Source organism: Heliangelus exortis, chromosome 23 (genome assembly GCF_036169615.1).
Source record: "Heliangelus exortis chromosome 23, bHelExo1.hap1, whole genome shotgun sequence".
Taxonomy (NCBI): domain Eukaryota; kingdom Metazoa; phylum Chordata; class Aves; order Apodiformes; family Trochilidae; genus Heliangelus; species Heliangelus exortis.
Window position 1 is genome coordinate 7,947,734 of NC_092444.1, and position 25,269 is coordinate 7,973,002.

At 42.8% G+C, this 25,269-nt stretch overlaps 1 protein-coding gene across 5 annotated transcripts; it reads left to right on the forward strand.

Annotated features, from left to right (window-relative positions):
* Positions 1-350: 350 nt before the first annotated feature.
* On the forward strand, positions 351-24,904 carry C1QTNF12 (C1q and TNF related 12). Of its 5 annotated transcripts, none has more exons than XM_071767308.1 (11): positions 358-659; positions 1,923-2,874; positions 3,486-3,793; positions 4,492-4,753; positions 13,085-13,204; positions 14,193-14,304; positions 14,532-14,713; positions 18,459-18,567; positions 19,335-19,425; positions 21,772-21,850; positions 22,414-24,904. In XM_071767308.1, the coding sequence occupies exons 4-11, from the start codon at positions 4,583-4,585 to the stop codon at positions 22,510-22,512; spliced, it is 963 nt and encodes a 320-aa protein (XP_071623409.1). In that variant the 5' UTR covers positions 358-659; positions 1,923-2,874; positions 3,486-3,793; positions 4,492-4,582; the 3' UTR covers positions 22,513-24,904. The 5 variants fall into 5 exon arrangements, with proteins under 5 accessions (XP_071623411.1, XP_071623409.1, XP_071623408.1 ...); XM_071767307.1 differs by having other exon boundaries at positions 362-659; positions 1,923-2,061; XM_071767310.1 differs by lacking the exon at positions 13,085-13,204 and having other exon boundaries at positions 351-659; positions 1,923-2,061.
* The last annotated feature ends 365 nt before the right edge of the window (positions 24,905-25,269 follow it).

The window sequence follows — 25,269 nt, forward strand, 5'->3', positions numbered from 1 at the left end:
CCTTACTTACCTAGATAGCTGCAGTTCTGTGTAAAGCATTTAATGTTGCTCAGATGCTATTTTCATTTTGACTTTCAGAACTTGATTTTGGGCTGGCATTCCAGTTGTGTGTGTGGATCCAGAATGTAAGTTGTTTCTAGTTGCAATGTCTTTATCATGTGATGGAAATGAGGTTTTGTTTTGTTTTGTTTTTTTTTTTTTTTTGCTGCACCGACATCTGCCAGGGCTGAGCCATGTCCTGATTTATGAGTGTTTTCTCTTAACTCAGAACCATTCTTGTGCCTGGAGTTCTTTTGCAGTTTGTTGTTCAGACTTTGTGCTTTTCCTTTTGTCACTTGGCCTGATTCAGGGTATTGTAGTGCTTGTGTTGATAAGGATCTAGGCCAATGAGGATAGCCATGTGGCAGTGTTTTGGATCTGTGTAGTCATACAGGATTCCCACTGTGAGGACAAGCCTTGTTCTGCCCCTGCCTTAGAAAACTGTAGGGGATGTAAAAACCCTTCTACTGCTTTTGCACAAGTACTTGGATTTGAAGCTGCTCCTGGGTGTTGATAGTGTTTGATCTAGCAAAGCATTATATGGGAAACTCCTCTACATGGAAGGCCAAAGAAATGCTGCTGGTGCCCAGCTCATGGATTCTCCAGCTCTCCTTAAATGTGTAAGTACTCAGCAAGTGACTGGCTTTTATTCAGAAGAGCAAGATTATAATTTGTAGTTGGAAGTAGCTTAAACCCTGTGCTTCCGAAATTTTTTTAATGTCTCTAAAGTTTCTGCTCTTAGTGGATTATATTGCAACCCCATCACAGGAAGACTGTGCATGAGATGATACTTTTTTCTCTGATCAGCAAAGGCCAAATCTTGCTTATTAAATCAGAAAAATCATCCTTTCAGTACAAAAGTCACCTGAACACCAGGGAAGCCACTTAACCCAAAGCATTCACGTTATTGAAAAGACTTTTGGGGAAAGAATGTGGATAGTTTATCGCAGTTTGCTAGGAACTTCTTATCTGTAGGAAAAGCTTTGCCCCAAGGAGGTTTTTTGACCCCTGGGTCCCTGTGCAGAGCCCACCCCAGCTGTGTCCCCGCTTGGTCCAGCCTCGGGGTCTTTCCGTGGGTTTGCCACGAGATGGCGTAGTGATCCCGCGTGGGATCTGTGATCTGCCCATGTGGGGCAGAGCCTCCCAAACCTGGGGTACAGGGGCAGCTGTGCCTTGGCAGAAGGCAACCCAAGGCCACCAGCTCTTGGTCTCTCTGCCTAAAGCTGTGGGGTTGTTTTGTCTGCTGGTGTGTTGCGGTTTGGTGTAACAGTTTTTGTTTATCAACTCCATTGAGTTTGTAGCAGATCAGCACTGGGAAATTTTGGGTTTAAACCTGAGGGATCCATCCTAGGAGTAACTCTAGAACTTTGTCTGCTATGATGCAGGCATGGGGGGTGTGTCAGGGACTGGTAATGTGCCTTGGCTCAAAAAAATCACTGCACCAAGGTATCTACAATAGACAACTCTGTAAAATCCTAATTTTTGACCTTTTACCCTTTGGATATTATTCTTAGCTCAATTAGGTAAGGTCTATCTTGAGTAAAAGATAAATTGTGTAAGGAGAGATTGAAAGATCAAATCACAGGTTTCTTGCCTGACTATTCAGTTTCCTCTCCAGCTTTACACACACTTTAAGAACACTGCATTTGGGTTCTTGCATACAATTTTGAAGACTAAATGTGGCGGCTTTTAGTTTCTTCAGGGCTTTACTACTCATGCAGAATTAGCAGGTGCATTCCTTGCTATAGCCATAATTGCTGTGACGGTGCTGAGCTCAGAGAAGAATACTGCTGTTTGTCTTTTCAGTCCCTTTGAGATCCTGGTTTGTTGTGCTATTATCAGCCTATTCTTGTTTGGGTTTTTGTTTTTGTTTTTGGAAACAGGGTTTGAATATTGTTCACACGTTGGCAGGTGCACATCAGGTGCTTTGGAACTGCTGCAGTTGCGATGTGAGAACAGGACCTGCCAGGGGTGCAGTTTTCTACAGATAATACAAATGCTGAATTGAAGGTTGAAGGAGAGGTAAAAACTGTGCTGGCATTTTTTTTCAGCCCAGCATAAAGTGGTCAGTATACAGGGAATTAGCTACACTCAGTTTGCCCTACCCAACCATCAACTAGCTTCACCTTGTGCTTGCAAAGATAGTTAGGATTCATCTTCCCCAAATCTGAGGAGGTAGTTTTGGGATTTGGCTCTTGGGATGGGAAAGGAGATGTTGCAGGCAGGCAGATACAGCCTGCACCAGCGGTCCAAAAAAGCAATTGCCCCATTCCAGCCTTGAATGTCATTTCTTGCTATGGTGTGTGGATCTGTCAAGCTGTTTAGCTGCAGTATGACAGATTGTCCTATTAATGTGTCATCAAGTGCACTTTTACAAATTCATGGCTTGTCTACAACTAACCTGAAAAAAGAGGCTTAAGTATGAGAAGGCGCCAAAGAAAGTTAAATATTATTAACAAATAAAGTCTGCCACGTAGTTTTGATGGAATGTGAGCTAGTTGGGGGAGGGGTTAACTATTTAGCTTCTGTCTAACTTCCCTTCTTACTGTCTTTCCCAAACTCCATTTCTCTCAGAGGATGCTATAAAAAAATTAGTCTGTATTCTGCTGCCTGATTTTTGCACTCAGATTGGTCATGCCTCAGTTTCCCTGAGCCACAGAAAACAGAGCTGTTGCTCCTGATCCAACCTGACTTCCTTCAGAGTCTGGTGAAGAACTGTGCTAGCATTATTACTTGGCTGACAAAAGGCATGGTAAAGGGACTTCATAGGCTACTTTAAATTATATTATCTCCAACCTTTTACCATTCCTTGACTTTCTTCTGGTAGAAACTCAGGTAACTTTTTGCATCACTCTCCATATTTGTAGACAGAATAGGAATGTTTGTTCTAGGTGGTGGGGAACTGTCAAAAGATTTCCAGACTCTCCAAGTACCTCAGGAACTTCCTTATGAAATTCTTTTAGGAGATGTGTAAGCTTTGCTTTCTCTATTATTTTTCCTAAACAGCCCACTTTTTTGTGAAGAAATCAGAAGGCCCCCACTGAGGCAGGGGGAAAATGTTGTCTGGAGCACAGCTAGAATATAAAGCAAGAGTTCTGATGGATTAATGTGTGGTGTGATGCTGAGTGCATATTCCAAGCCACATATTTTTAGTTCTACCACACACTCTTGTACAGTTTTACAAACTTCCCAGAAAAATGGTTATTTCTCTGAGATAATGAAGGGGAGGTACAGAATAAGGCTGAGGGGAGGGAGCAGGGAATGGGCATTGATTTAAATCTGCCTGGCACACGGGCCAGCTCCACTTATCAGTGAGTCTAATAGGAATGTGAAGAGAATAGGCTTGACAGCTCATTAGAATGTGATCCCTCCTCCTTTTTTTCTCTTTTTTTTTTTTTTTTTTTTTTTTTTTTTTTTTTTTTTTTTTTTTTCCCCCTTTCTTGAAGTTGATGGAAACTCATTCAGGAAAGAAGTACTTATTTGCTGAGGTAAAGCAAAAGCTGAGGAGGATTTTGCCAGTCTGCAGCTGAGGAAAGGAGCAGTGAGAAAGAACAGGCGTGATCTACACTCAGGGGTACCTGAAATCTTGCCTGGATGAGGATGAAAAAGACATGAGATTCTACATTCTGACAGCTGCTTGTGGCATCGGGACTTGGCTGTTTGTCATCTCATTAAAGAAAAGTGAAGATAAACGCAGCTAGAGTGGGAGAGAAGCTAGACTTGGGAAAACTTTGTCTGCTCCTAATGGACCTAGGTACATCCTCAGATTCTTTGCTTCTCTCTGTTTTAACTCGTGATATGAGAAATTTATTTTCTCCTTTGAAGGCTGAGCTGTGATGCTTTCAGCCTCTTCAGAAGGGCAGTGGCTGTAGCAACCTTGGGTTTCTGTTCTCCAGCATCTTGAAAGGAAAAGATGAGGACTTGTCATTGAGGAAAGGGAAGTATCATTCAAGAGAGAACAGATGGAACATATTCAAGCCTGCTTTGAACTTAACAGTGCTTCAAATGACAGAAAGTGAAATCTCCTGGTGAAGGGGAACAACCTAACAACCCCCCTAATGAGTGTATGTTCTCAGCTCTGGCCTGAGCAACTGTTGCCCTGAGCAATTTGACTTCTCTAGGTTTCATAGTTGAGTGCATTTTAAACGAGTCTGAAGACTTATTTGGGGGGGGGGGGGGGGGGGGGGAGGGAGGGAGAGCAACACTTCAAGGTGGGTGGCAGGACTTTCCAGGGCCTCTTGTATTTATGTAAGCTTCAAGAGGCTGAATGGACTTACCTCTTTCTTCGAGTGAATCCAAATTTTCAAACAAGTTTATCTATACCAGTTCCATGTGTCCTGCTTGAACAGCGATTGCTTCAGCAACCAGCACATCCCTGTCTGCTGCTTGACACTGCAGACCCCAGAGGATCATCTCTGATAGTTCTAACCTTTTAATTTTTCATTTTTTTAGAGAGAAGTCTGTGTCTGTTCCTCTTATTGGTGTTGAAGGTTTTTGTGCTTGGACAGAGTGCCCTTCCTGACTTGGCCCCTCCCTTTTCAAAATGAAGGGGTGCACCTGGGTATTTGTGGCAACTTTACTTTGTCAGCAGTTTTGCCTCTTCAGAGTTACAGCAGCAAAGAGAGACAGAAAGATGAAGAAAGAACCGAATCAGTATACAGAGCCTTTCAATGCTACCCTCTCAAACAGTGAAGAACTGCATGGGCATCCCAAGGTAGGTATTTATGCCTTGTCAGGGCTTAGTATAACTTCTTTCTTGCACTAATGTGATGCCAGTTCCTTTTCTCAACAGTTGAAGCAATCTTGCCAAATTCTATTTGGTTTTTAAAGAGAAATGTTCTCTCTTTTGCCCTTGCATGATTGATTTTCTAGCTTACTGAAGCAAACACTGGAATTTATTTTAGAATATGCATGACTGAAGTTCTAGTCCTACAGTAGCTGATTAAGTGTAAAGACATTTTGGAGTTCTACTATATGAACACTATCCTGTTCAGAAACAATTTATTAGAAAAAGGCTAAGTGGGCTATTGCAGTAAAATAATGACACTGGAATATTAATGTATGTCGTCCAGGCAACCCTTGCAATGTTACTTCAAAACTGTATAAGGCAACAGTATAAAGATATGAGCATGCCTGAGCTTTCTCTGCACTGCACCTTCCACCAGAGAGGCTGTGATGACTGGAAATCACAAATCAGAAAAATGTTGCTGTAGTCAGATGATCTGTTTAAGGTGATTGTGGCTCTTGTAGGAAAAGGGTTCAGGCTGGTAGTAGTTGTGCACAAGTGGCAAGTGTAAGACTGTGGACGATACCTCAATATCTGTAACTGATGACTTAGTGAGTGAATTTGGCAGGATAGGATCCTTCCAGTTACATGTTTGGGACAGTCAGCCCAGGCTGAAAGCTGAGAAAAATTTCCAGTCAGTTGATCATAACCCCCAGAATACTTTAAGATGAAAACTTGCACAGACACCTTGGGAGCAGGAGAGAGGGTTAGGGAATTTAAAGGCAGCTCCTAGAATTAGGAGCAGGATGAAATGGAAGGGAGACTGCAACACTGAGAAAGGAGGACAGTCCTTTCCAGACAGTCCAGACAATCACACAGTCTCTTCTCTTTCTCTACTCACACAAAAATGGCCCTTGTTTCAAATGGAGGTGACCTCTAAAACATGACTTTGATCACAAGCATTAGGGATGGCAGTCACTATAGCAATAGAGGAAAAACCTGCCAAAAATTGGGGCATGGCAGAGGGGGCAAGTTAGAACAATTGGGCTGACATTCTACATATCCTGTTCAATGCTATTGTGACAGTAATTGGTTAAGGTTGGGCAAGTCTGGGAAACAGTCCTCTATATAAGACAAACTGGCTGCTGAACTTCAAATTATCATTAGGGGACTGTAAGGAACATTTCTTCAGCTCGTTTTTCTGTGTATTGCAGGGCTCTGTCAGGACAGGTTGTATACATGCTAAATTCTTAAGGTGCTTATAATCAATCATTTTCTTCTACTCTAGAACTGCATCATTCTGCTTTTGCAAAAGAAGCCAGATACATATCTCGTGCAACTAAATTTCATGTCTATTCTGGAATTCATTTGGCTCACAGTGAAATGTATTGGATATATATTCTGGTTGCAAAATCAAGCAGAAACTGGTTCTAGTTAATTCTGATATAGTCATAGGTACATTATTGCTAGAAGAAACACAGCACTCATTCAGAGGCTAGTGGGCATTCATTAAAACAGACATTGTTTGGAAGCTGCAGTTTCTGTGTTGAAATACTTTGCTTTAAAATATCCATGGCAAAGGTTTGGCTGCAACAAGAGCTGATGAGTTCAGTGAAGGCAGGTTCTGTTCAATAAGGACTGAATCAAGCTAAATCTTTGATGTCAATGCTTATGAGCTCTGGATGGTATCCACTCCCAGATTTTGTAATGGGAACTTTTCTCCTTGGAATCAATTTGAGGTTGAAGTCCAGGCTCTAGGTCAGTATTGTTTCTAACATGAGTGACTCTATTACATTTTATATTTATACACCACCTGCCCAAGCTAAGGGATTATTTTATGCATGCTATAAATGAAGCGCTTAAGAATTGACACCATTTCTGGGTTAATGGACAGTTGTCATTAACAGCAAATTCACTAAGGGAGGAATAAAGTGGTAGTACAGCTCTCCTTACCTACTCTATCAAGCTAAAGGAAGGCTAAAAGCAGTTCTCTATGGAAGACTGATCTCTTTGAGCCCTGAAGGTGCTTCTGTGAGCAGTTTTGTTTCATGAAAGGATGCCCTGCCGAGGAAAATTAAACAGCATCAGCGTCCATTTTATTTCTCCACGGCACGTAACAGGAAAGATGGACATTTTTTGGCCTTGTACAGTAAAAATTAAGGCTGTGTTTACCTTGGAAGATTCTGTGGCCAGCTGGTAGGTTTATCAAAGTAGGAGCAGGGAATGAAATATTAGCTGAGAGTAGTGATTTTTATTCATAGTGTTGAAAACGTAGGTGTGTTCTCCTTCTCATTAAGCAAAGCAGTTTGAGTCAGATTTCTCAACATTCACAGTCCATGAGTCATATCGTGAAACCTCTACTGAAAACAGTGGTGCAGAAGTCTCAAATCTGATGAACCTGATATTTCCAAGTAAATAGTGAGTTTGGTTTGGGGTTGTAGGTTGTTTTTTTTTAATTTTTTTCTCCAGTCTTATCAAAGCTTCTTTTCTGTGAGGACAGTCAAACACAGACTTGACAGAGAAGCTGTGGAGCCTCCACCTTTGGAGGCAGTCCCAGGGTAACCTTCAATAGTGTACCTGCTTAGAGGTACACTATGTCTATGGGTGTCCCTTCCAACTTCATCTCTTCTGTGAGCTGCCTTAGGGGTTAGTTTAGGGAATCAACACAAAACCAACATCCTGCCCTAGGGAACAGATTCGATGTCCCAGTGACATTTCAGGGATGATTTGAGGTCAATAGGATTTTACCTTAAGTGGAATTTCTGCAGGAAATAGCATAGTGTTTTTAATTTAATTACCTGCTATGTCATCAAGGAGTCCTTGAAATTTCACTTCGTGATCCCTCTGACTCTGTCAAATGTCTCAGGCTAGGTCCACCTGGTTAATTACTTAAATCTCTCTGAATTATTTCTTTGGGGCCTTCTGTTTCCAATTGCAAACAGCAGCTGGTTCAGTGACATTGCATACATTGCATTGCTCCTCTGTAAAGAGATTGCAGCCTTAGCCTGAAGTGTGTGTGACTGCATGTGTAACTGAGAGAATAATTTTTGGCTTGACAAGTGTTAAAGCCTTCAGAGAGACTGGATCGTGGCCTGTCTGTAGTAGATGTTGTCATCTTTGGTGTTTTGTATCTGTCAATTTGTCAGTCTTGCTCTGGCACATTATGAATGAGAAGGAATGTAACAATTTACTTCCTAGCAATTCCTTGTAGCCCATGTGAAGAAATATTGATGGATTCATACAGGTGACATTCTGTATCATATGATTCAGTGCAAGGGTCTTATTTCAAACAGATCTGGGAAATAATAATTAAATTCATTACAGGTGTGACCACTTTGTGTTTTAAGTGGAGGGGAGAAGCTGTTTGGAATAGCCGTTCAGAGAGGTGAAGAATAAATTTTCAATCAGAAACATAGTGGGAATTTAGGTAGGAGTTGAATTTCAGATTTGTCTAAGATACCAAACCTAACACTTCTGCTCTGGGGAAAATTCTTGACAGATCTTTAAAAACCACAAATGGTCAGGACCTTGGTTTTACATCTCATTAATAACCAGCAGAGTGTATAACCCTAAGTTATTAGCAGCTGGCACATAATTTCTCACACTAAAATTTAAAAAAATGATCTGTCACTTTTTAACCTGTTCCAAGTAAAATACACTACTGAAATAAAGAATTTGCTCCTAATTTCATAATGAAGCTGACAGTACTCTTGCTGGTGTAAATCAGGTGTAACAGCATAGAAATTTATGGATTAAGATAATTGAATGCTCGGCTCCATTTTGTGTCTGGTAACTGCTTAACTCCTGAGCAAAGAATTCCTAAATCTAATCCCATCACAGCTGGACAAATACATAGATAACAGAGCAAAACTTGCAGGGCAATAACTTCAGGCATAAAGACTGGGGACTGGAATGCTTAGGTGTATGTTCTTGGACACACATGTCTGACCAACTGCAGGTGGAAAGGATGCTGTCCTCTCCCAGAATTGTAACCTTATCATGCATTTTGCCTTCCTGACCCACCCTGAGAATGCTTAGGTGTGCATGAGAACATTCTGAGATGCTTTTAGGCATCCAGCCTTGCTCATAGGTACATTGACTTTATTTCTCCAGCCTCTGTAATTACTTTTGCCAGTTTCACTTTGGTTTTTTTAACAGAGATGTGGAGTGGAGATCCCAGTGTCCTTGAATTTCAGGAAAGTTCAGATACAGTTCAGAAATTTCTCAGGATCTAAGCTCTGCTACTCAGCTGTAGGTTTCTGCTCATAGATTCTTCCATGCTAGCTGAATCTTGGCCAATGACTCTGTGTGTGTCTCTGGGCGGTGTGTGCTGCTCTGAGACTCAGAGCCAGAAAGCACCATGGGTTCTGCTTGTGTGCAACCATCAAAATTACAGCTCAACTTGCTTTTTTATTGGGAGGGCAGTCAGGGAGAAAGCAGGCAAATTCCTCTTCAGTGCTATAAACTGGTTCTGAAGTGATAGGTGCTGTTGTCTTCAGGTTCCAAATACCTGTTAAAAATGGCTGGCAAGGCTTCTGTTGATTTTGGAGGTAGTGTTTCAAGTGTTAAGGAATAAACCTGATTTCACTGTCATAAACAGGAGGATTCTTCCTGACTCCTGCAGCTTAGCTTTGCACCCCAGGAGGGACAGGTCCCCTTTGCTGGGATTCCAAAGCTGTTCTCAGTCCCAATACCTGACTTGGCTGCAAGGTCTCTCTGGCTGCTGGAGGCTGCTGCTGCCAAGAATAACAGGCTTGCATGCTTATTGCTGGGATTGCTCATGCATGCCATAGTAATTAAATAATAATACCACAAGGATGGAACATTCATTTTAACTGTCAATCATCCTTGTACTGGAGAAATCAGGGAGTGCCATGACTGTCTTGTAGAGGGATTTGTAATTTAAGCAAGACACTTGAGAGGTGTGGGATTGTTTTTTTATTATTATTATTATTATTTTTAAACTTCAGGAGTTTTTAATTTCTTTTTCTGGGATGTGCCATCTGGATTTCTTTTTCCCTCCCTCACAAGATATCTGCTCTGGTCTGTTTCTTCAGAGCTGGAGCTCCAGAAAGGCAGAGGACATCTGTTTGTCTTCACAGTTAATGGTCAGAATCTGCCCAGGATCGCTGGCTTCTACATCTAGCTGGCATGTTTCCTTCTTCTTGCGGAAGAGGGGAGCTTATGCCTGTCTTGCAGCCTGGTGGAAACCAGGAATATTTGAATAGTCTGCAACAAATGCTGCATCCCAGTTCCTAAGGCTCTTGCCTTGTGTCCTGGAGACTGCACTTCTGAGTTCCTGCCACACGAGCCAGCCCTTTTTGGAGGAAAGAACCGATCTGATTTTCCTTTTCTCTGCATCCCAGCTGTTCTTTTGCTGGCTTCTGTTACAGCACTGAGGGGATACTCCAACCTGTCTGAGCTGGGTGATTCTGTTAATAAGTTGTTTCCTTCTGCCTTGGGAACTGCACTGCAGCCTTATCACAGACCTGCCAATCCAGGTCACTGGGACAAAAAAAAAAAAAAAAAAGACATCTGCTTCCTTTGGGCAAAGCATGGGTAGGTTTTTACCTGCTCATAAACACAGTCCTCTGCAGGTGTGACCTCCTGTCTGGTGAGTCTGCACCCATCTGTTTTCAGATGAAGTGGGGCAGGAAAGTACTAGCTTCTCCCATCAGAAACCATTAAATCTCCATGAAACTCAGCGAAAGATTAGTTCAGGTTTGTTGTAGAAATAAGCTGCACCTTACCTGCTGTCAAGCAGTCTGTGGGGAGGTGATAATGTTTTAGTGAGGTGACTCTAACCTCACAATACCAGGATTTCCTATGGTGCTCTGTTTTCATTAACTTCCAGTGGCATTTTGGAAAGCTGTTTAAATCCTGGGTATGGTAAGTAAAAAAGGCAAATAATAATGGAGCTTGACTAAACACACAATTTACAGGTGACTCTAAATGGGGTTCTAAACATTAAAAGTCTTGAACAGATTGATTTGGGTGCAGAAATAATGAACTACATTGTTACTAGCAGTTTGTCTTTTTCGCAATAGATACTAAGCGTGAGGGTTAGGGGGAGTGTGCGTAACCATAACTGATTAATTACAGTAGAATGCAGGAACAGTGTGTCTTGGGATATCCTTCCTTTGGTTTAGAGCACAGATGCTGGCAACTCTGCAGCCATCTATCTGGAGGGGAGGACAGGTGGACTGACTGAACAGAGGGATTCAGTAGCAGCAGATCTTTCTGTAGGGTGCACTATAAATAATCTGAGATTATTTACCCAATAGAGAAGATGGAGTTGGATTCACAGAGTTTTAGATGTGTGTTTAACAAACACCCTTGCTCAGTTCACAGCACCTCTGATTTCTGTGGAGCTGCTCATATTCTGCTAGTTTGCAAATCATCTGTTGACCCAAAAATAAATAGTTGTGGTCACATCACCTCTGAAACCTGTGGACAAGTGCCTTTTACTACACCCATGTGCCTGGTTGTATGCCGGAGAGAGCTTTTCAGGCTCTGCATCAACTTAGAAGCACCAACATTCCTTCTAACCTCAAGCTGGAACTCCAGCAGACTTCTAAGATTTAATTTTGAAACAATTTACGCTGTATGGATTTTTCATAGCAGATCACACAGACTGGTCTTTCCTCCTTAAAATGAGCTTCCCTTTAAATTTCTAGCTGAAATTGGCAATCCTCTGTCTGGTTTCTGTTACTCTTAGAGTGCCGTATCTTGCAGTTATTGGGATTGCAGCTCTACCTGCATTCTAAAGGTTAATTCTTTTCCACATGCTTCTGCAGACTGATGAAAGAGAATCTGTGCTTATAAGTGGTACTAGAAATGTTATTAAAACTTGCTATGGTTCTCTGAGAAGTGACAAATGCCACTTTTACCGCACTTGTCTTATTTTCTTCCTCCTGAATGGTGATGGATCAAGACTGATTTACCTAAACTTGTAATGGAATAATTGAAAATTAGGTAATTCAACCTTGTATTGCTTTCTGGTGGAATTCTCATCTGTACGTGTTCAGTCTCACCAGAAGAAATATAAAGCAGGTTTCTTCTCTGAATTTCCAAAGTTTACAACAAACATGTTTTTTTTTGCTTGTTTTAAAGATTTTAAATATTCATTGCTGGTTTTCCTCTATGGCTTTTCCAATAATGGCTCTGAATACTTTGGTTCAGTACATTTTTGGAAGGTTTGTGCTTTTACTCTGTCTGTGATGGACATTTGAGAGGCTGATATGTCTGCTGATTGAAACCTTCATAGTTAACAGTTAATTGCTCTTGACAAGAGCTTGGCAGAGTATTAGTAACCAATGATTTCTGGTGCCTTGTTTTAATTTAAAGTTAGAAGTCCATTCCCAGCCTACATACACCAGGTATGGCTATTTGATCACTTTCTTCTGGCTGTCTCTGGGAGGTGAGTAATGGAAACCAGGCAGCTCAAAAGAAAGTGAACCCAAATTCATAAAGACAGATTCTCTCTTCTTTCCAGATTTTGTTTAGAAGGGAGGGATCCAGAATTTGACACTGTAATATCAGAGGTTCTCTAGATGATTTCTGCAATATTCTCATAGAACACAGGAATGAGCAGGTAGTTAAATTTGTCAGTGGACATCTTTTCTATGTTCAGACATGGTTTGGGTTGTTTTGGTTTTTTTTCTGTGTGCACATTTGTCACTCTACAGCCTCTGATTTGAAAGTTATGGAGCATTTCAAGGTCTTCTCTATGTTTTAATCTCCCTGTATAGCTTGATTGATCCAACTGATAAGTGTCAGATGCCAGTGGAGAACAATACCCGGTATGTGGGCAGGTTTTCTGTGGTATGTTGTAGGACTATCTGAGGACAGTCTCAGCAGCCTGAGGAAGGTCTGTGAGGTGCATTGGCTCCTAGCTCTTGGCTCTTACTGATTTCTTTAGCAAGGGAGCTGGGAGACCCTGCAAGTGATAGTGTAGTAAGTTATGAGAAGGCATTTTGATGTTTTAAGGGCAGCATCTTCTGTTTTTTGGGACATTTCTGCTGGCAGGCTTAGCCTGTGAACTACAAAGAAGAAAAGCTCATTCAAATGGGACTCTTTGGTGGGCTGGTGTCTTTCATACACTGTGTCAGAACTTGAAGAACATTTGCATGTGCAGTTCTCCTGTAAATGAAGACAAAATATGGCACAGTGCTGGATAAGCCAAATGGAACTGCTTGTTACAGGTGTATCCCACCATTTTATGCCACCTTCCATGTCCTCTGGGAACTGCATTCTGGGAATCCATAGAGTGGCCAAACAGATACAGCAGTATCAGTCTTTGTTCTTGTTTCTCTTCAGATCCTTGAATCTCCAGACTCTCGAATCACAGATCCACGGCGCACCTGGATCTCCTTTGTTCACCGCCCAGATGATGGCAATACCTCCAAAAGGAGATGCAAAGGGAAAGACAAGAAATTAGTAGGTTATTGCTAGATTGCCATCAGCTAATAACGGTGCAGCATGGCTTCCCCTCCAGCTGCTGACACGCCAAGTGTTTTGGGTGCTCTAGCTTTTGCCTTCCCACCCCAGACAATGCTGCATGCTCATTTTTTGGTTTGTTTGTTTTAATTTCTCAAAGTATTTTGGAGAAGATTGAGACAGTAGGTGCTAGATGCTTTGTAAGATAAGGTATGTCAATTCTACTATCAATATTCTTTTTTTGTTTAAACCATTTCTTAGACTGGGCCTTTTCTGTTTGGTTTTTTTTTTCTGCTCAGTAGTAATAAAATTAACATTTTTTTCTCTTCCACTTAGATAAAGTCCAGGTATCTCAAAGGATATATATTAAGCAAGGTGTTTCAAAATAATGAATTAATGAAATAATTTCAAAATAATTTCAAAATAATTTCAAAATAATGAATTACTCATCATCTGCTTAGTGATGTTTTGATCATGAGTTCACTTTTGACCTGCTGCTTAGACATCCTGATTGATTTCCTTTCTTTTGTCATCATCACTGGATGCCGGTGAGCAGGCAGGAGCCATTCCACACAGGTTTGCTGCAGTTTAGTTGAGGAAACAGGAACTCCCTGAGAACAATGCACATCAAAATAGCATTAATAATATTATTGTATGTTTGTACTGCTTCATTTAAAGCTCTTCTGTGTGTGGGCTAACCTTTAAACTGTTTTGAATAAACTGGTTCATGTTCTTTCTGAGGGCTTTATGTCACACCAGCCATTCATGTATGTGATCATTATGGCTGGGCAATATAAATTAATAATGTGATGTGTGGCTAGATTGCCACACTGGAACAGGTACTGGTGGTCCAGTTAGCAAACAGACAGCATAAGAAGCTTAAAAGGGACTGGCTCATGGCTGAAAGAGTTTTTGAGAACTGAGCACTGAGTACTCAGTGCAATTGCCTGGTTCTAACTCACGTGGTTTTTTGTGGTTATTTCCTTAGCGTGGCCTTGTTGGACCTCCAGGACCTCCTGGCCCACAGGGACCTCCAGGAGCACCTGGTGCTGAAGTCACCCGGGAAGTCCTTCTGCAGGAGTTTAAGGAGATATTAAAAGGTAAAGACCCAAAGAGCTTTGTGCTTTTGTGATCTGCTGCACCATGGCAAACAAAGAACTGGTAATAAAAGCATTACCTTAAAACATTCCCCTCTTTGGCACCAAAAAAACTGGTGAAGTTTAGTTCATGTTGAAGAGCTAAGTGCACAAGACTAATCACACAACTCATGTTTCACAGACAAGGCTCTTAAATTAAGCCTTTCTTTTCCTATACTTTTTCTTCTCAGAAGCCATTGAACGTCGAGCTTCCCTGGCTATCTCAGCTCATCCTAGCCAGCTGCCTCCACTCCTGCTCTCCTTGGAGGAAGTTTCACCCCACAGACGTGTAGAGGAGGCATTCCACTGCAAGCTAAAAGGCCCGGTCCTTGTAGATAAGAAGACCCTGGTAGAACTTCAGAACTTCCAGTCGGTGAGAAGGGATTGCAGACTGAACCTGTGCAACTCCACAGCAGCCACTGTGTATAGATCAGCTGTAGTTCCCCCAGTCTGCAGAGCTGCTGGTGGCTCTGTGGGTAAAGGTGTTTCCTGGAAGGCCAGACTAATCCCAGGAGTTCATCTCAGGCTTGGATGCTATGGTATGGCACTGCCTTGTTTGTGATTGTCACTCATATGGTGACTTCAGCACTGAAGCTCAACTGCAGTAAGATGGACACTTAGCTTTGAGTCTTCCTGAGAAGCCCAAGAGGCAGACTTTCTTCCTCTCTTGTAGCCCAACTGAATCTCATTAGTTTTACTGACGTTCTAACAGGTCTGTGCAAGAGAGGGCTGTCTCACAGGCCCAAACAACAGTCAGTCTTTTTATTTCATTTAATGAGGGAGAAAGACTTGTCCATGGTTGGCACTAGTCTGAAGGTTCTGTTCTCTTTTCAGTGCACACCCAGTTTAATTCCAGAGTAACCTTCAGATGTAGAACAATGTCAGAGACAGACAGAAGCTATTTGCTATAGATTTGTGAGCCCATCATTTAATCAGATGGGTCAGGATGTGCCAGTTCTTCACATAATGTTTTATAGAAGACTAATAGAAGTTACCTACATGATTTCATTATAGTTCTGTTAGAATGACAAACACACTACCATCTGTAGGGTATTATCAGCATGGTTGCAAGCAAGCTGTTGAATTTGACATTAGAACTTCTGCAAACCACTCCTGAACCAGTAGCAAACAGGATCTGAAATTTAATTTGACTAGAAGAGTTTGAAGAGCATAAACAGGGAATGTTGCTCTCTGCTAGTAAGGTTTCTTCCCAAGCTATACTGAGTCCCATTTCGGTCCAGCAGATCTTTTCCTATGGAGTAGTTTTGCTGCTAGGATTTCTCACAGCTGCGGCACTAGAGGCAGTGGTTATATTCTAAAGAGGGTGCTTTTCTGGATCTTTCCCAAATATACTTGTGGAAGCCTGGTTTGACAGCACTGTAGGTGCTGGCACAGAGGCAAGATTGTACTTGAAGTGTGGGCAGGGCTAGAGAGATCTGCTGCCTCATTAATTAGGAGGGAAAATGTGAATAAAGACATCTCGGCAATCAGTGTGTAGGCTGATGCTTCCCATGCTTTGTTATCATATGCTAAGCTTCTTTCTAATTGCTTCTGGCCCTGCAGCTGATGTGGGAGGGCTGGCAGGCTCCTGGATGCCAACCTTTCATTTCAGCTTTGGGACAAGAAGTGTCTGGTTTTAGCTTGTGCTCTGATACAGGGGAATTTAGCAGGGAGGGAGACAGTGGATGCTCTTGTAAAGATGAAAACATTGTCTTTAAACAGTCTAAGTGGGAGAGAGAAAGAACTTCCCTCTCTCCGTTCTGTCAATTTAAGAGTGTGACGAACCCAACATTTTGCTGCCCCTCAGGGAGATGATAGGAATTGCCTCTAATTCCTGGATTTGGACTTTACCCAAAGCATTTAGAGATACTGGAAAGAACCTGTGCTGAGGGAAGGCCTATCACTTCTATACTGCTGTATGGTGTCATTCTGACCTTGAAAGAGCATGGTGGTTTGCTCATCCTTCCATGCCAAATTTCCTCCAGGAACATTCCCTTCCTCTCTTCACTTGGTCTCCCAATTTCCTTAGTATCTGGAATGAAGCATGTGATACTGCTTTCCCCATGTTTCTTGAGGTTTCTTATGGCTACCCCATGGAAGAGCTTTCAGAAAGGTGTTTCACACAGCAAAAATTAAAGTTACTGCAGCCTCTAACTGGCCATGGGAGTGAGAATTACCCAGGAACATGACAGCAGTCACATCATTTAAGGCCAAAGTGGCCCACATGCCTTTCATGGTGAAAGGTCCCAGGAGGAGTTCTGTTGTCACTACTGCCTTGGGGTCAAGCTAAATGTCTACTTTTGGAATTAAATTTGATTGCAGCTTCAGGAGGTTGGTGCATCCCATGTGTTGTGGTTGCTGTGCAGGCTGCGTTATCCTTTTCTGTAAGAACAGACAAGCCAGTGCCTTGCTCTCCACAAGGTTTAACACCGAAAAGGGAAGCTGGCAGTTCCCATCTAAGTTCTCCAAGCATGGTTTCTGTTTTCCATGGCCACTAACTTGTTTGTTTGCTTTTGGCCTGCTTACTGAAACAACTGCCTGCAAGCAAGTACTTAGTGTCTCAGACATAAATTCCTGCAGTGTTGGAAGCAGCTGGGTGAGGGTGCTGTTGTGGAGCAGCAAATGCAGCAGGGACCTCTAATTCCCAGGGGTATTTAATGCAATATTTTGCCCAGAGAACCTCTCCCTGTATTGTCTATTTCTATGAGCAGAAGAATAACAAAGCTACAGAGGGCATGAAGAAACAGGAATGTTTTATCAGTGATAATTTACTGGTGCCTAAATTTGCCTTCCATGCTCAGCCAGTGGTTTTGGAATTATGTTGCTGATTCTGCTAATAGCTGGAACAAGAAAGGAATGAATCAGTTTTGCAGTGCTGGTTTGCACACATGGGGCTTGGATCTGCTCTTACAGTGAAGTAAATCAAAAATAGGAGGACCAAAAATTATGGTGTAGTGACAATGTAAGAGCTCAGTCAAGCTCCTTCCCTTGTCTTTGTTGTTCATGGCATGAAACAGTTATTCTGCAGTTCATTGTCACTGTTTTCCCATTGTCCATGTGGAATCTTAAGGGATTACCACTACTGCTGCACATGGGGATATTTTCACCACCATATGCATACATAAAACATTACTAGTAAAGTTCTGTGAAACTGGAAACTAGATCTTGGAAAATAAGGACTGGGAGTTACTCTTTTGTGAGCCTCACCTGGGCTTTGCTGAATAAAAGCAAGTCATCTCACTCCTTCAGCCCTACATCTCTAAACAAATACCACCAGACCCAAATATTTGCAGCTTTACTTCCTTTCAAAGAGAAAGCTAAATAAATTATTCCTCCTCGGCATTGTGAAAGCTGTCAATTTCTGGATGTGATAACCCAGAATTGGGAAGACAATTAACTTCCTCTGGTACTTAAACAAAAGTGTTCCACTACTTTGTGTTTGGTGTTAGCAGCACTTGTGGCAACACCTCTGTAAATTTGGCCACCCTGTCTCAGGCCTCTTTCACCATCTAGTAATGGCAAGTACACTCCACTGTTGGGTTGTTGGGATGGCTCAGTTATTAAATTGTGTTTTAGGGATATCAGAGCATGAGTGCCTTTGTAGAGTCAGGTTTCAGCAGCTCTTCTGTTCAGTATCAAAGCTGTCTGACAGACCTAAAGTAGGTAGAAAACCTCTGGAGACCCACATGAGTGTTTCCTCTGTGTCTGTTTCACAAAAAGCTGTATAAGGTTCTGGGTTTATAATCCCCCAGCCCCATCTCTGAGGACTTTGGGAGTAGCAGGGACTTCTTGACTCAAATAATGGGAGATCTTGTGTGTCAGAATATCAGTGGAGGCCAGAGGAAAACAGAGCATAGGGAGGCAGTAAGCACAGTCTGAGTCAAGGTGCATTGGAAAAGTTCAGCAGTGAGAAGAAAGGTCATCTTCATGTCTCATATTGATCATTTTGCTGAGAGCCCCTCTGGAAGGTGTGTTTTAGGGAGGTAAGGCAGGAGCCTTGCAAATTTTTTCAGCTTTTTTTTCTCCTGCAGGTAAGCTTGTTTTTCATCATGGGCAGAGGTAAATGTTGAGAGCGTTGGGGACTTGTTCAGGGTCTGTTTTTTTTTTTTACCTTCCAGCCACTGGCCAAAGGAGCTTTTCTCCGGGGGGCAGGATTAAACCTGGCAACAGGACGTTTCACAGCACCTGTGTCTGGCATCTACCAGTTTTCAGCCAATGTCCACATTGGTGAGTGTTGTCTACAGACAGCATGGAGTCACCAGTCCTGTCAGCAAACCTGCACCGGCTCTGGGGGATCACAGCTTCCTACAGGCACATCCGCCTGCTCCACAAACCTCCATGGGCTGCGGGGGTCAGCCTGCCTCGCCATGGTCTTCACCACAGGCTGCAGGGGGATCTCTGCTCAGGCACCTGCAGCACCTCCTCCCCCTCATTCTTCACTGACCTTGGTGTCTGTAGAGTTGTTTCTCACAAATTCCCACTCCTCTCCCCAGCTGCAGGTTGTTGTGCAGTTCTCCCCTCCCCCCGCCCTCCCTTCTTAAATATCACAGAATCACAGAATGTTTAGGTTGGAAGAGACCTCGAAGATCATCCAGTCCAACCCTTGACTAACAACACAGTCAACTATTAAACCATGCCCTTAAGGACTGGGTCCAAATGCCTTTTAAATCCAGGGATGGTGACTCCACCACTGTCCTGGGCAGGCCATTCTGATGCCTGAAATATGTTTTGTGCAGCTTCTCCCTCTCCTTCTTAAATATGTTATCACAGAGAAAATTCTGCCATCGCTGATGAACTTGGCCTTGGCTCTGTCAGACTGGAAGCTTTATGGAGGAAGCTTCTGGCAGGTTCTCACAAACCCCACCTCTGTAGCCCCCTTAGTACCAAAACTTTGCCACCCAAACCCAATGCAGAAAACACAAAGTTCATGGTGTTTGTCTGGTGGTTTGCTAAGTTGTGAAAGTGTTTTCTGCTCCTTCCTCTGCTTTCCCCAGATCACAGTGAGTTGAAGAGTAAAGTCCAACTCCGAGCCAGAGATAACGTCCGGGTGTTGATCTGCATTGAGTCTCTGTGCCACCGCTACACGTGAGTCCCTCCAGTGCTCCCTGGGCAATTCTTTTTTTCTCAGGTGGGCCAAGGATTCAACTAGCTGTGGAAATCAGGCTCACCAGCACTGAATGTTATGTGAGAAATGAGCTTTTCTGGAGGGAGTGATTCCATCTGGCCCTTAGGTTTGATGTGGCTCTTTTAATTCTGATTTTTAATTAAGTGCCAATAACTCTTAACAGCTAATATTTCCATATCTTGAGAGAATTGTGACCAATATCTGCGGAAAATGGATGTAGATATTATCCTTTCACCTGCAGCAAATAGGCGCTGGGAGAAGGCCAGCATGCACAGGAGTCTGACAAACTTTACTTGGAGGAAGGGGCTGGGGAGCCCCTGGGCCGGGTTGAGCTGCACCCAGCAGAGGGCAATGCTGCTTGCACGCAGTGGCCACTGCCTCTGCTTTCTGGTCGGCCCTGGTCACGGTGGGAAAGATGCCTGCACAGATTTCCTCTGCCCTGCCTGCAGCTCTTCCAGCACAGCTGTAGCAACACCGTTGCAGTAGCACCACTGGAATACACCCATCAAATGACTCCAGAGGTGCAACTTAAAACCCAGAAAACCGTAAATTTGCTGCTGGATTGGCTGCTTCAGCCCTCACCTTCCCTGCTCCCTGAGTCAGAGTGCTGCAAATAGAACTGACCTCTCCACAGGCATATCAATTTAGAGGTTTTATTGGCAGGTGAATTTGACATAATAAATAAACCTCTTGGATATTTTATTGGCCTGTGGAAAAGACTTGGTTGGTATCGGAGTACTCACTGGGAACAAGGTAAGAGGGAGCTGTAAGTCCACTGATCTGATGGGAAGTGAAAACCTTCCTCGTTGCAGATGGTTTTACCTGAAAGCTCGTGGAAAACTGTGATGGTTCTAGCTGGGATGTGCCATCTGAAGAATTTATAGCTACATTCTCCAAAGAACAGTAAAACCCTTTTCTTTCTTTCTGTCTTTCTTTTTTTTTAAATTGGGCAAAATTGACCCAGATATTAATCATGTAAAGCTCTCTGATGTCTGACTCGAGTTTTCATCAGTTGTCCAAGGTTGCAGTTGCTGGTTGGTTGTCCTGCAAGGCTGTCCTGAGCTGAGTGGGTTGGGCAGCAGTGGGAATAAAGCAGGATCAGGAGTAGCACTGGTCTGTGGCATGGAAGGAAGACGGGTGGAGGGATGGGAACCTGCCTGGACAGACATTCTCCTGGCACAGGCTGAGCTGCTACCCCTGCTTGTGGAATTTCCTGGGGAAGTCAACTTGCGCAGTCAGTCATCTGAGGGAGCTGATAGAGCCCTCAGGGCTTTCGGCTGAGAGACATGGAAACTCAGAGGCAAGGAGACAGTTGGAGGAGAAGAGATTAATGGTGGGAAGTTCCCACCCAAGTCAGGCTTTTGGCAGGATATGACACACAGACTGAGCTCTTCAATCAAGGCAGTGCCAAGTGCCTTGCTCTCTCTGGGCCAAATTGCCCCTACCTTTTATTCATATTATTTCCTTGCAAGGGGGATGGAAACAGCAGGTTTGCACTTGCTATTTTCATCACCACCAATTTATGAAAAAAGAATTTATGAAAAAGGGAAGGAGGTTGGTTTTCTTGGGAAAGCAGATAGATCTGCTGCTACTGGCTAGGAAGATTTCAGAAGAAGCAGCCCAGTATGGAGCTCTGTGCTTTTTTATTGCTTTGGAACTGAGCTTACACAAGTTGTTCTGATGTTTCAGGCACCTCCTGCCACCCTGAGTCCTGTACAAAGGAGCAGAGCTGGAGTTCCGTAAACAGAGGATGCTCCAAAGAGCAGTTGTCCTTCATCTGGCTACTGCAAGGAATATGGTGGTTATCAAAACACGACACTAGGGAAGAATAAATCAGTACTGAAGGGGTGATCTGCAGCTCTCCCTTGAATTTTAGCTGAAGCACAATTTATTTTCTTCGGGTTTTATGTGACCTCTGATGCAAGCATCCTCCTAAAACAGCTTTCAGGTGCAGAATCTGTGTTATCTGTATTGTGAAGGTGAAAATGAATGAACTGCTATTGGCAGAATGCATCTAACTGCAGAATAATGAGTATAAACTCTTGTGGTGGTCAGTCTACAGACTATTGGGACCAGTCTCAAGGGGATGTTTAGTGTCTGTTCAAGGGTTGGAGACAGAGACCACAGGACCCTGAGGAAGGCCTCTGAGAGAGAAAGGGACTCACAGTTCCTGCCTCCAGCTGCATTTTGCATCCACAATCCTGTACACACTGTAGATTTCCTATTAGTCACTACAGTGTGGACAAAGTTCTTCTTTTCTTAGGTATTTAACCTCTTTTAGTTTTTTTTATTTTGCTGCTGTTTAGGTCTTTGGAGGTCATTGCTGGTCTGGAAAGTAACAGCAAAATCTTCACTGTCTATGTCCATGGCTTACTGCAGCTGCAGGTAAGTGGGTGCAGTCACTGGGCTGGTTTCCTTGGCAGGGTATGGAGTTACTAACTGGAAAAGGCTGAATTTTCACCAGGAGGTGGGAAAGTTTTTATTAACCTTCTTTATAAGGTTAATAAAGTAAAAATGCCTTGCCTAGAGGGAATCTGTGACCGGAAAGCCAGACTTATATTGCATGTTCTGATCCTAAGGCACAGAAGTAACCTTCCCTCAAAGAAACGACAGTAAATATTTTTCTGTCTCAGGTCTCTCCATGTGTTGTCAATTGTATTTCCCATTTCACAGAAGAAAATCTGAAGCACAGATGGCTGCTTAACTAGGCACCCAGTAAAGGATCCAGTAAGGATTTGGTTAAGTAATAAACCTGTAACATGGCTTCACTACAGAAATGTCATCCCCCAAGTCAAGGCTGAAGGGCTACAGTGAAAATGTTTTGTCAGGTTCTGTTCCCACAGAAGTGGGCAGGAGGCTCCTGTGGTTAGGTTGTGGTGGTGAAATGCCTTTTTTCCCGTCATTTTACACTGGCAGATGTTTTCCTTCCCCTCTCGCTCTCTCTGCAGGCTGGTCAGTACACCTCCATCTTTGTGGACAACGGTGCAGGAGCTCCCATCACCATCCAGAATGGCTCAGACTTCATGGGCATGTTCATGGGTGTGTAACATCACCTGCAGGGGTGCAGCAGGGAAGGATCTGAGCTCTAGAACCTGGCAGTGGATATTTGCCTGAAGAAACCTGGACTCTTGAAGGCTTCTCCATTTAACTGCTGGCATCTTTTCAAATGAGCAAAGAGCCTTTCCTTTTACAAATACTTCAGCTTGCTTTCAGAGGCTACTGCTTTTCAAGGTCCAAAGCAGTTCACTCATCATTAAAAAAGATATAAATATACTTTTTTCTAATTCAGAAACAAACTCTGTTGTATTTAATTTGTGCTTTACCAGGTGCTTACTGAACAATACACTGAGATCTGGAGTTTTTGTTACACTAGAACTTTATTTCACAATAGCACTTGTAATCAGCATGTCTTTTGGTATTGTGGGGTGTTTGAGTTTGTAAATGAAGGATTGAGAGGGGAAGTAAAATACTGACTATATTTTATGTGTTGTGAAGGAAGCAGACAAGGATTTGCCAGCAAAACTGCCTTTTTCATACACTTATAAATGGTATGGGCCTTCTCTGTGTTCAGAACGGGATGTATTTAACAAGAAGCACGTTGAATTCTCAGACAGTCCCTGCTTCGCAGGTGGGAATCCAAGGTCTGAACTCTTTAATTGTTCTTCTTCATATCTAAGTATTTCCTTGACCTTACTGATGACACTGAATACCTCACTGCCTGTGCAGTTTTATTGTTATGAAAAGGTAAGGCCAACAGCACCAGTTTTAGGAAGAATTCCCTCCCTTATTTTCTTATGTTTTAGTAAGATATACACATGGGTTTGGGCTGCATGGTATGAACAACATCCTCTCAGGTGCCAGGCAGTCACTGGGAAATGTGTCAGATGTGTCAGGCTGGTTGGACAAAGCCTGCCCAAGACATCAGCGAGAACATTACCTGGGTGTTGTTTGTTGGACTGCAGTGAAAAAATCATGAAAAGAAACAGAGGGCAAATGGCTTCTGCCACCAGGGTCACAGGGAGGCTGTCTGAGTTCTGCTTAGAGGTTGGAGGTGCTGTCAAAGACCATCCAAAAACCCATCCAGGGAACATTTTCTGGATTTCTACAAATCTTTTTGCAAATGTAAGCACGTGAGATTGAGCCCCCCAAAGCAGCTTTGCATAGAGCTTCAGGGTATGAATTAATTTGAACAAAGCAAAAGGGTGTTGACATTTCATGGGGTTAAGGTGTTACCCAAGATGTGGTAAGATCTTTTTGATTGAAAAAACCCCACACTCGTTTAAAGTGCATCTATAGCTTTCCCTTTCAACAGAGACCTGGCCCTTTGCTTGATTCAGCTTAGCTAAGGGAATGGTTGGATAACAGTGTCATAAATGGATGGTAGCAAGGCCCAAAATGGAAGCCAGGTACTTTTTCTTGAACATGTGCAATCAGTGAAGATACTCCTTGTATAGTGTTGCAGTCCTTGATCAACAATAGTATCTTTGTGCCATGAATACAAAGACTGCTGGTGACAGCAGGAGGCATGAAAGAAAAAGTCACTTATTGCCAGGTCTGTTGTTCAAGCTGATCAATATATGATGTTTATACAAGCTCCAGTAATGCTGCTGTTGAGGTTGGGTGTGTGCAAAGATGTCTTCTGTCAAGAGCTGTGGAAAAATCTGCTGTAAAGCAGGCATGGCTGAAATTGGTTTTATCATGTCCATTACAAATCACTTGAGACACATCTTTGAGAAAGGACTAAGTGGCATTTTTTTTCCCTTGGTGAAGAATATATTAAAGTGATACGTACTGGAGGAGGAAGGGGAGTACTCAAGTAGTGCTGTTACACAAATAAACAGAGGTGAATTCCACTTTCTAGTCAATGGAATGCAGTTGCTCAAACTGGACCCATGTGACTGTAAAATATAGCAGCTATCAACGTTTATGTATTAATTCTTGCTCCACAATGCATGCCAGAATTCCTACAGATTTCTTTTTTGTAGAACACTTAGGGGAAAATGTCCTTTTAAGCATAAATTGGGTGCTCTGCTGGCACAGGGGAGTCCCCAGCTACTGAAAGGCCCAGCAAGTATCAACAACAGCCAATTTTGGAGCTCCGGAGAGTGTCACACACACAAGGATCACTTTCAAAGTGACTGGCTGTTTACACTGGGTTTTGATGGAGTAAGTGTAGTCAGGGCCAGGGGCCTGTATCCCAGCATGTATTGCTATTGCTGTCCTTTGTACTATGTGAATATTTGTAATAAATTGGGTTGATTCACGCATGACTTACAGTAACATAATCAAAATGTTGTGACATTCTGCATATGTTGTTATATCTATAGATTTGGGTGGGGTTTTTTTTGTTTTTTTTTTAACACAAGTATCACTGTTCTTGGGACATCAGAGTTCAAATATTTATTTTGTTGTAGAACTAAAAATGTTCATCAGATTTCATTTTGGAATTTGTGACTTTTTTCCACTCCCTTCTTTGCTGTGTTGTACTCTCACAATCATCTTGGTAGGAAGGGAATTGTTCTGCTTTATACCTCTTCTGCCTGATTTCTGTAAGGAGGGCTGTCCTGGTGGGTTTCCTCAGGGTGCCAGTGTTTCTAGTGGGTTTTCTTAGCTCCTTCTACACTGAGTGCCCTCACCAAACTCGCTGATAACTGGTTTCTTGAGCCCGTGCTGAGACTGGGGGAAAACTTGGTGAAAACACTACTGATTTGGTCTAGTTTAGGGCATAACTCCAGCATTGTCTGGCAGGTGTGTTTTTGTTCCCCTGGCCACTATAAACATCATCCTTAAACCCTGTCTTACAA